The sequence below is a fragment of the Poecilia mexicana genome, unplaced genomic scaffold (genome assembly GCF_051168715.1).
Source record: "Poecilia mexicana isolate PSO_F unplaced genomic scaffold, ASM5116871v1 scaffold_2, whole genome shotgun sequence".
NCBI classification, from domain to species: domain Eukaryota; kingdom Metazoa; phylum Chordata; class Actinopteri; order Cyprinodontiformes; family Poeciliidae; genus Poecilia; species Poecilia mexicana.
Genome location: NW_028263371.1, coordinates 10,953,064 through 10,963,623, shown reverse-complemented (window position 1 = coordinate 10,963,623; position 10,560 = coordinate 10,953,064). Strand labels below are relative to the sequence as shown.

At 38.3% G+C, this 10,560-nt stretch overlaps 2 protein-coding genes across 3 annotated transcripts; both read left to right on the top strand.

The window, feature by feature from the left end:
• Positions 1-485: 485 nt before the first annotated feature.
• Positions 486-4,563, top strand: LOC106925604 (CD209 antigen-like protein C). The gene is made up of 6 exons (XM_088003876.1): positions 486-609; positions 687-788; positions 1,533-1,655; positions 2,332-2,471; positions 3,215-3,318; positions 3,929-4,563. Exons 1-6 carry the CDS (start codon positions 516-518, stop codon positions 4,083-4,085), a joined length of 720 nt encoding a protein of 239 aa, XP_087860002.1. The 5' UTR covers positions 486-515; the 3' UTR covers positions 4,086-4,563.
• Positions 4,564-5,456: 893 nt separating this feature from the next.
• LOC106925605 (C-type lectin domain family 10 member A-like) lies at positions 5,457-10,416 on the top strand. Of its 2 annotated transcripts, XM_015000052.2 has the most exons (6): positions 5,457-5,763; positions 5,852-5,953; positions 6,466-6,624; positions 8,578-8,720; positions 9,687-9,790; positions 9,946-10,416. In XM_015000052.2, the coding sequence occupies exons 1-6, from the start codon at positions 5,694-5,696 to the stop codon at positions 10,106-10,108; spliced, it is 741 nt and encodes a 246-aa protein (XP_014855538.2). In that variant the 5' UTR covers positions 5,457-5,693; the 3' UTR covers positions 10,109-10,416. The 2 variants fall into 2 exon arrangements, with proteins under 2 accessions (XP_014855538.2, XP_087866812.1); XM_088010686.1 differs by lacking the exon at positions 5,852-5,953 and having other exon boundaries at positions 5,460-5,763.
• The last annotated feature ends 144 nt before the right edge of the window (positions 10,417-10,560 follow it).

The following is a 10,560-nucleotide window of genomic DNA, read 5'->3' as shown; positions in this document are numbered from 1 at the left end:
AGAAGCAGCAAACCTTTGTGCAAAAGTTATCAAGTGTGAGTTTTTCAGGCAGATCATTTTTATCAATGTGCTCAACAGCTGGAGATTGGTACTATAAATGTACTGAAGATGCAAAAATAAATTTCTCAGCAAAGTGTTTAGGTTAGATTTTTTGTTCACATATTTGCTGCATTTTTTCAAGACAGATGGAAGACATTTATAAAAATATTTAGACTCAACTAGATTTAAAAAATTAATTGAAATATTATAGATGTGTAGATATTCCTGTTTATAATTTTATCTCACCATTTCAACTGACCTCTACGGTAAAAACAATATGCATTTTTAAGTGATACGTTTCCTTTAAGGAAACACAATAGCTGTTTATGCATTGTGAAACTTTACCAGAGAAAAGACATGGTCACCTCTGACGTCTGACTTCCTCAAATGATAAGAGGTATCACTGGATGCCTTTTTCCTGAATGCTATTTCTGCAGATCTGACAGTCAAGCACAGGAGCAACATCCATCCAGACAATGGAGAACATCTACGCCAATGAATCCATTGAAGTTTTCCCTAAAGGTACACCAATGACCCTAGGAGAAAATAATGATTGGAGAAAAGAGCAAGGTGGATATATGGTTTTGTTTTTTTCAGCCAATGTTAAATGTCAAATTGTGTTTGATTCCCATTTCTTTTTTGTTAAGGTTTAGAAAACTCTAAAAAGAGAGTTTATGTCGGTGTTATCATCATACTGGGGCTCCTCACTACTTTCCTGCTGGCTGGACTGATCTACGTTCTTATCCGCAGTGAGTCTGGTTCTCCAAAATCAATGCCTTCATTCTTAACTGTCTTCATATAAACAGAATAAAGTCTGTACTGCTTCCCTTTCATATCAAACTCGTCTTCCTCAAACATAACAATGTAAACTTATTTTTAAAGCAGAAAACGTGATGTGCAGATTCCAGGCTGCAGACCTCACCAACAGGGATAGCCTACAGTCAGCATAGACCAGTATGAGATTCTCATAATGACGCTGAGGTGTATTGAAAGTTTTATAACTTGCCTCAAGCTAAGTGAAGAAGTGAAGACACAGACTTAGATGATCCTAGGCAATCAAAGCCAATAGAAAAGTTTCCCCCACAAAAGTACAGTCATTGTCACACAAACATATTTCCATTTTTGGCACCATTATGCATAGCCATATGTGTTCTCATCTTAATTTGTCTTTGAGTTGTTTGGTGCTATGTGTTCATGTTTTCTGATTTGTTTTGAAAGCTGCAATTTCTGTATCCTTGTTCTGTTTACTATTATGTATGTGCATGTTGTACTCCAGTTATCCACTGGGGGCACTGAGAGCGAGTTCTTTTGTGTAGGCAGCACTGTGCTGAAGAAGAAGCGGCACCTGTAAATTAGCAATAAAGTGAACACAGCTATTCGACGAAAAGAAGTGTGTTTCATTGTGAACATGAGTACTGAACAAGAAAACACAGCACCATATCACTTACGTGTGTTGAAACTTTGAGTTCATTATGAATGTTTGTTCATCTTAGGTCATCAAACTGGCAATTTGGAGGCGGATTTCTCCATCAAGCTTTCTTCGATGACTCAAGAGAAAGACCGACTGAATGCCAACCTCACTGACATGAATGAAGAGCTGAGCAGGCTTAGACAAAGTAAGTCCTCTGCTGCTTGTGGGAATGCCTGTTTAGGGCTCTTTGCACGTCAGTTTCCGGTTCGAGGAAAAGCGGCTCGGTCGTTTCCGGTGTATAGAAAATGGCATTTTACTCTAGGTGCTTGCGAAACTTACCCAAGGTAACAATGGGGTATATGCCACGGACTTCCGTTTTAGCACTTCCGCATTTTTTTTCCACATAGCCTGCTTCCGGTGCACAGGTCACTCTGTGTTAGAGATGGAGTTTTTCACTTGGTCCTTGCTGGATTTGCCCACAGTAACCGTTAACCATTTTAAAAACAGAAAGCAGCAGGAGGATGTAACTTCATAACCTCATTTTCTAAGCAGAATCTCAGAGGGAAAAAAAGTCTGAAACCCAGCAATTGATCTTTTTTTTTTACTTAATGTGAAATTTGTCACTAAAACCATGTAATAAAAGTTTGAGAAAATGTCTTTATTGATGTAATGCTGCATCTAAAAAATATTACCAGAGCTTCACCTTTTTGACGTTTTGTTATGTTACAGCCTCATTGCTAATTAACTAATTACTCACACACAAATACCTCATTATAAAAATGTGGAAAAACATTTTAGAGGGTTTTACATACTTACTATTGTCAGCATTTGATATTGGTCAGAAATGGAGAGAAATGACTAATTTTGGATGTTTCTTTTAGAGGAGGGATGTCCTGCAGGATGGACGAGGTTCTACGGTTCTTGTTATCTTGTGTATGGATACGGTTCCTGGGATACAGCCAGAGAATACTGTGTGAAGAAGAACGCCCATCTGGTGGTGATAAACAGCGCAGAAGAACAGGTACTGGGTTCTGTTACTGGGAAACTTTTTTTTTTCTTATGACACTTTGTGTTGTTCCGTGGTCTTCCACGTTTTGATGTTGTGAAGAGCTACAGAAAAAAAATGTTTAGTGATTATTCGATTGTTTCTGGAGCTGCACAGTTAAATGCTTAGTTGCCATCACAATATCAGTGTTTGCAATATTGTAATGGATGCTTGGAAGCAATTCTTGCAAGTACTTCATATTTCAAGTGGTATGCATTCAAACTTTGCATGCCCGTAATGTATTTGGCCAGTTGAATGAATTTTGGCTCTAGCTCAGAAAAATGTTTCCTGTTTTAGTTGTTGAGGAATCGTCTCTTCCTGTGATTCACAGTTTTTAAGGAATTTTTATCAACTGCAGATAAAAATCTAAAATATGTAGCCTAATCTAAGGTGGACATGATTAATCCACCCTGATCTAAGATTTGTTGAAACACATTTAGAGATGAATGAAACCTACATTTTATATGTAAAACCCCTGCACCCCCAAAAAACAAAAAAACATTTTCAATATCTTTGCTTAGTTTTAGAAGCAGATAAGATTGAGTGAGGTAAAAAATAAAAGAAAATACAAATGCCTACTTTGCATAAGTAGTATAGTTCGTAATATTTATAAACGAAAGGATGGGAAAAGGTACCATTTATGCATTTAAACGCTCACCACTAAACTGCATGTAATGTAATGTAGTTCAAACTAAATGTATTTGTTGTACATTTGGCAGAACTTTGTGGCTTCGTACACTGAGGATTCAGTTTGGATTGGTTTGAATGACAAACAAACTGAGGGTACCTGGCAGTGGGTTGATGGATCTTCTCCGTCTCTGACGTAAGTTTTATTCCTTTATTTCTTTTGTGGTTCAGTGTTGAACGTTAAAAAATATGGATTTTTCTTAGTTTACACTTTGGCTTCTGTTTTGAGGAATATTTGACGCACGAAGACAATAAAAAATGTGTAAATTTTTATTAATATTTATTTTCGGATTATTACCCTCTTTATTTTTCTTAGTCCATAAGAATAGACTGGACAGAGATAGAAATATGCTTCAAATCAAGCATGTTGTTTAAGACTGAGAGCTTTAAATCTTACTCCTGAGCAAAGTTTTAACAAAGCCAAGAATTAACCCCAGTAATTAGTTCAACAATCAACACGAATGAGCTAAAGTAGTATACTTTAGATGTGTGGGGACAAACATCTATGCAAAAAGACGATGTTGATTAGCTTCAGATTAGCTCAGAAGCATGTAGCTTCATGAAATGGTTCTCTGTGGTCGAGCAACCGCATCCAAGACTTAGAGTCTGTCCACACTGAGACGATTTTAGGTGGAGACACAAAGGTATTTTGTTATTTATGCTGCGTGTCCCTAAAGTAATTCCTTTGTTTTTATTCCTTCATAACATAAGGTGATTACGGTGATTCTCTTTTCTTTAATGTTCAGGTTCTGGGGGAAGAATCAGCCTGATAACGGCGGTACAGGCTCTGGAGCTGTAGAGGAAGACTGTGCACACATCAGAACTGATGACTTGTGGAACGACCTTCAATGTTCTCAGTCTCTGCACTGGATCTGTGAAAAAGAAATGACACAGATCATCTAAACAAGCATTTTAACTGCTTTATAACACAGACCAATATGGCATTATGATCTGTTATTAAATAGACGCAGCTTGAAGTGGCTTTTTCAAGCATATTGTTTAATTTTGTATGTACATGTATATGTTAATAATCAGAAACATTCCTTACGAAACTTGACCCATTTAAAAAACTAAACATCACTGGTAGAAAAATCAGCAATTGGTGGAAATGTTTAAGTAAAAATATTTGAACTATTAATCTATTAATATGATTAGTTTTTAAAAATCATTTCCAACAATCTAACATTCATTATGCAATCAGTTATGATGTCTCCTATGCTCTGATCCGTCTGTTTAGTGGCATTAAACGGATGCATGTTGTAGCAATATCAATATCTGCTGGTGTTATTTTTGAATTTTGAATGCAACTCTTGCATTTATATAATAATGCTTTTTCAGGATTGTTCAATAAAAATATGTATTTCTATGTCATATGCAATAATGCTTCTGTCTGATGCATTTTCTTCCATTTCCAATAATCAACAAAATCAGTGTTTTGAATGTTACCCATTCACACTGCTTTAAAAAACCCATCTGTACCTTTATCTTCAATAACTTTACAAACATGTTTAGCTTACAGGAATACTTTCTCCAACACTGGCCTCCAAAATGTTTGAAAAAGTTGGACATTTTCAATTCATTTGTTTTCTCTCTCTTTTTTTAACATTTCTAGGTGTTTGTCTGGAGGACTGTCTGTGCCCCTCAATGATATTTAACAAACAAAAACAGTTTGGCTAAATAAGCTGCTCTGGCTAAAATAATTATTTTTATTAACCGATTCTCATCCTCTCCTTGCCTCTGCCTCCATGTCCTTATGGTGGCATTTCATCTCTTTGCTCTCAAAACTTCTGCTCTCTTTCAAAGTCTCTGTGCTCTCTCAAATCTTTACCACATATGTCCTTAGTTGTACCGGACCCATTGTGGGTGGAGAGACGGGTGTGAAACTGGGCCTTCCTCCTATCAATTGATTGGGCATAAATATTTTTTTCAACATAGACCCATTTGTTAAATGAAATGCAGGTCCAACATGTAGTGAAAAGATCGACACTGGGCCATTCAGACTGAGTTTTTTTTTTTGCACTTTGGCAAAAAAAAAAGGGTTGGGTCGCATTTTTCTTCTTCGGTGACGGTGCCATCCTCTGTCTGCACAAACTCTACCAGATAAACACACTTATTTTCAAGTAATTTGCTTTCATGTAAATCCTTTTTTAGTAGTTCACCACATCTTCGTCTCAGTTCACGACTTGTGTGAATTAAATGTGAACAGCCCAGAGTTCACACATCTCAAAACCAGACACACACACTCTTTGTGCTGATGCACTTCGGTCTTGTCAGTAAAATTTTTTTTGTCTTTTTCACACCTACTGCGTTTGTTGGTGAACAGCTTAGAGCCGCTTAAAATAGGTGGTAAAGTTTTAGTGCAGACTTTTACTCTGTGCGACTTACTTCCTCAAACTTTGATTCTAACACCGTGTTGTCCCACGGTGCTCCAATCACACTCTCATTGTATTCAGTTTGGCTGCTGGTTGCAGATCTGGCTGGAAATAAAATATTCAGTTCCCTTTTCAAGCAATGGAGAATATATATGTTAATGTTCAACGTGTCAAACCTGTTCCCCAAATTCCTGCACCAAATTACCCAGGTAAGTATGACATAATCCACAGAAACAAATGTGTTTAGTCATTATTTTTCAGTAGAATCATGTGTATTTTTTTTTTATCTTTGCTAAGGTTCAAGCAGCTCTGAGAAGAGGCTCTATTTAGGTATTATTATTGCTTTTGGGCTCCTTAATGTTTCCCTCCTGGCTGGACTGGTCGTCCTTGGTGTTTACTGTGAGTCTGACTGCCTTTGGTTTATCCTCCGACTGTCTTTATCCTAGTTATGAACCTTTTGCTGCTGTCTTTTGGATTTCTTCAGCCTCTTTTGATTAAATCTAGTCAAAATAACTACTTCTTGAAATGGCATATTTCACCAATTCAGTAGTAAAAACTATTTAAGATGTGAAAGTTTACAACGGAAGAACAGCTTGTTTCCAGTTTGAACATTTCTGATAAGTGAGAGCTGAAAGGACACGCTGCAAAACTTTCTTGGAAAAAGTCAGAAAGCATCGCGTCAGTAGCAGAAGCTTCTTTTTTTGTTTTTGTTTTGAAAGAGGTTAATGTCATACCAAAGTCAGTCCCTGGCCTGCAGCATGTCTTTCTTTGTACTGGTTGTGTGCTAATTTCCTTAAACTGTCTTCCAGAATGACATAATGTGGGACTTTAGCTTAAATATTATGTGTGCTCAAATTTACTACATGTATGTTTTTTGTTTTTTTTAAAGCAACATATTCTGCTGTCTGTAGATCATAACACAGGTGATATGGCAGCAGGTCTCAGCGCCAGCGGCAATCAGACCGAGTGTCAGCAGGACGACAATAACAGGTTGTCATCTCTGACTGAGGAGAGAGACCAGCTGAATGCCAACCTCACTGCAATTACTCAAGAGCTGATGAAGCTTCGAGGTTCGTCCAGACAGCTTCACTTCTTTCATGATCGTGTTCTGGTACTGGACGCCGAGGCTGATTGGTGATGGGAACAATTTTCCGAAGAGGAATTGTCGATTAATGATTTATAAGATCTAATTGAGTTCCAATCGACGTCTGCTTAGGCCTGGTTTTAGTGTTGTAGTCTCACAGCAGATATATTACCTTGACATTAACAAAGACACATGGGGACAGGTCATCTGGAAAATGATGGACAGGGAGAGCCTGACTAAAACTACCTGGTTGCCAGACAAATTTTGGGATTTGTTTTGTCATTGTTTACATTTATGTCGCAGCGATCAGCTGATGCTGTCACATAGAAATGGCGATCACTCCCCTAAGACGCGTAGAGGAAATAAAATAAAATTCCAAAAGAAATTAGCAACGCGCGGTGATTTGGGTAAGAAACTTTAATCTGATTACTAGATTTGAATTAGCAATGCGTTAGATTACTCGTTCCTGAAAAAGTGGTCTGATGTCAGTGTGACTCGTCACAAAGTAACAAAAGTAACACTGACATCGCCGATAGTCTGGTCACTGAAGTAGAGTCAGATCATTCAATCAATCAATCAAATTTTATTTGTATAGCACATTTCGCTTTACATAATTAAAAAACAAAATAAAAACAGCATGTGACATTGAATAAACAGTAAGAAAGAGAAAGAGAAAATATTTTTTTAAAAAGAAAAGATAAAAACGTACTTTTGTTACGGAATTTAAGCGCCTGTCGTCGCCGGACTCCGCCGTCCGTTTAACACGGGTATTATCCAGGCCCCGTTGCCTAACAGGACAAGGTCTCCTTGCAGCACCAGGCTCCGTCCACCTGTCACGCAAATTTTTGCGCTAGGACTTTGCTGTCCTACTCGGATTTTTGGGCACTATTTTTACCTGTTAGAGTCTAGAATTTACAGGCTTTTACTGAGCGCGCAATGACAATCACTCGCCACTTTTACATAAATAGATAAAAAGTAAAGATAAAAACATTAAAAACATCAAAGACATCAAAACCCACACTCTAACCCTAATTTAGCCATAAGCAACTCTAAACAGGTTTTAAGTTGAGATTTAAAGGCACCCAGTGTTTCAGCTGTATTACAGTTTTCTGGAAGTTTATTCCAAATTTGTGGTGCATAGAAACTGAATGCTGCTTCTCCTCGTTTGGTTCTGGGGATGCAGAGCAGAACCAGAACCAGAAGATCTGACGGGTCTAGACGGTTGGTACAGCAATAACAGATCTTTAATGAATTGTGGTGCTAAACCGTTCAGTGATTTATAAACTAACAACAGTATTTTAAAGTCTATTCTCTGAGCTACAGGGAGCCAGTGTAGGGACTTTAAACTGGTGTTATGTGCTCTATCTTCCTGGTTTTGGTGAGAACGCGAGCAGCAGCGTTCTGGATCAGCTGCAGCTGTTTGATTGATTTATTAGTCAGACCTGTGAAGACGCTGTTGCAGTAATCAATGCGGCTAAAGATAAACGCATGGATGAGTTTCTCTAGATCAGGTGACGCAGGAATGAAGATGGTGGAGTCAAACCAGAACGGGAAAGAAAAACGGTCCAAACAAAGTCCGGTGTGGGATGCAAAATGCATTTTATCCGATTCTGTTTTGAAATATAAACACCTGACAAACTCCTTAAGAATCACCTTCATTCAGCCGAGCTGCATGACGGAGAAGAGTCGGCTCTATTAAAAACATCTATGAATTAACAACTTTCTATTTCTATTCAGTGCCCTAATAGCTCCCTGTGTTGCAGTTTAGAAAGGTGACAAAACCACATTTTCTGTTTATTTGGTCAGTATTAAATAGAACGGACACGAAATACAGATTTTTTTTTTTAGCATATTATGAAATTTTAGCCATTCGTGTTATTGAAAGACTGTCAGGCCTCTCGATACAATAGAAAACTCTGTTTGTTTTTTATTCTTTTAGAGTCAACATGTCCCGCAGGATGGATAATGCCCGGCGTTTCCTGTTACTATTTCTCTAACGAAGCCGGTTCCTGGGATGAAGGCAGGAGGGACTGCATTCGCAGAGGAGCAGATCTGCTAGTGATGAACAACGCAGAAGAGAAGGTGCTGCGTTCTCTTTATTAGTCAGATACATTTTATTTGTGTGCAAAATAAGTCCTTAAGTTTCTTAAATCTTTAATGTTACGTCATATGCTCTTCTATTAGGGGAAAAAAAAGTAATGCAAGCATTCACACCTCTTGAATGTTCAATTTTTTTGTCCTGTTAGAGCATAAATGTCAGGGTGTAATTCTGGGTGTTGGTGTCATTGACACAAAGTAGCACATGACTATGAAGTGTTAGTGAAGTGATGCATGGTTTGCTCATTTCTTTGCAACTGAAATCTGAAAGTGCACCGTAGCTATGTTTGTATTCTGAGTCGATACTTTTTAGAGCCAGTCATTTGGTCCAATTACAGTAAAAATAAATAAATTAAAAGGGGGGAAAATGTGGGGAAAAAAATGCATTTTTTTTGTTGAAATAATTGATTTTTTGCTCATATGGTCCACATAGACTTATTTGTAGACAGTATTTCAATCTGGAGAAACTCACATGGAGAAAAAACATCAGTTAAAAGGATTTATTAGACTGCGTTCTTTTTTCGGCTCTCGGGCCCGGCTGAAGACGTTCGTGCTGAGCATCATCAAGCGATTTGGTGATCGGCTAGGGCCGGAGCTCAGGGTAGTCTTATCCCCTGGGCCCGGACACTGGTGGTGGAGAAAAGTCTAGGAAGGAGGGAACACGGAGGTGCTCATCTGGACGAAGGTGGAGATGGGGAGGAGGTGGGTCAAAGCGCGGCTGAAAGCTGAAGAGCCCGGCTTTGTTGGTGCTTTTGAAGGAACTCTTGCGAGGAGATTGGCTGGAGTGGCTGAGCGCCAGTGCTTGTTGATTGAAGCGTGGGCGTGGTAATGGAAGAGGCCGGCGAGTTGATTTGAGTCTTCCCAGCTTGAATTTACACTTTTAAGGTTCCATTTGGCATAAATTCCTAAAGGTTTCAAACACGTTACATAGTTTTGTGCCTTATTTGACAGACATTCCTTGCTGCACTCATCAAGCAGGAAGCTTGGATTGGTTTAAATGATAAAGAAACTGAGGGCTCCTGGAAATGGGTTGATGGAGCCTCCCCAGAGTTCAAGTAAGTGATTAATTATTTGATTCAGTGCTGATAGGGACAAACACAGACATGTAGTTTTATTTCTGTGCTTTAAAGCACAATCTCAGCTGTATGTTTGTGTCTGTTGTCGCGACGTATGAAACGAGGTCTAATTCTGTTTGTCACAATTTTAACAGGAACTGGCTGGGCTCTCAGCCTGATAATGGAGGAGCAAGTGGAAGATGGGGTGAGGAGGACTGTGTACATGTCAATAAGGACGGCAAAGCGTCTTGGAACGATTTTTCATGTGATGCTGCTAAACACTGGATCTGTGAAAAAGTGCTGAAACTGGCTGTTTGAAAAAAAGGTCTGCATGTATAATGTTTTTGATTTTATTCTTGAGTTTTAAGTATTCCCTATCTAAAGATAAAGCTTTTATAAAGTGCTTTAATAGTCCTGCTTCTAGTTACAATGAATTTAAATTTTACAATAAATTCTATTTTCTGCCTGTTCACTGTTTATTACAATTTCCAATGTCAAAAATAAAGAGGCGATTTGTGCACAGTAACCCACCTGCAGTATTAACAGGTGTCTGTCTGTGTGATTTAATGCTTCAGGTACTCAGCTTTATGTGAAATAAAGAGAGTGTAATTTGCAAGGAAAAGCAACATGACAGAGGAAGTATTCAAATTATTTCAGTTTGACAGAGATCAGAGAGCGCCATCTGCTGGAGTATGTAGTGATATGAAAACTGATGCATGTCAGATGATACTGAATGGGGCATTTCATATTCCAGTGAACAAGTAAAGCAA

Coding starts and splice junctions, on each gene's coding strand:
- LOC106925605 (XM_015000052.2), top strand. CDS start 5,694: ATGGAGAATATATATGTTAATGTTCAACGTGTCAAACCTGTTCCCCAA. Junction 5,764..5,851: donor TCCTGCACCAAATTACCCAG/GTAAGTATGACA, acceptor ATCTTTGCTAAG/GTTCAAGCAGCTCTGAGAAG. Junction 5,954..6,465: donor GGTCGTCCTTGGTGTTTACT/GTGAGTCTGACT, acceptor TGCTGTCTGTAG/ATCATAACACAGGTGATATG.
- LOC106925604 (XM_088003876.1), top strand. CDS start 516: ATGGAGAACATCTACGCCAATGAATCCATTGAAGTTTTCCCTAAAGGT. Junction 789..1,532: donor GATCTACGTTCTTATCCGCA/GTGAGTCTGGTT, acceptor TGTTCATCTTAG/GTCATCAAACTGGCAATTTG. Junction 2,472..3,214: donor TAAACAGCGCAGAAGAACAG/GTACTGGGTTCT, acceptor TACATTTGGCAG/AACTTTGTGGCTTCGTACAC.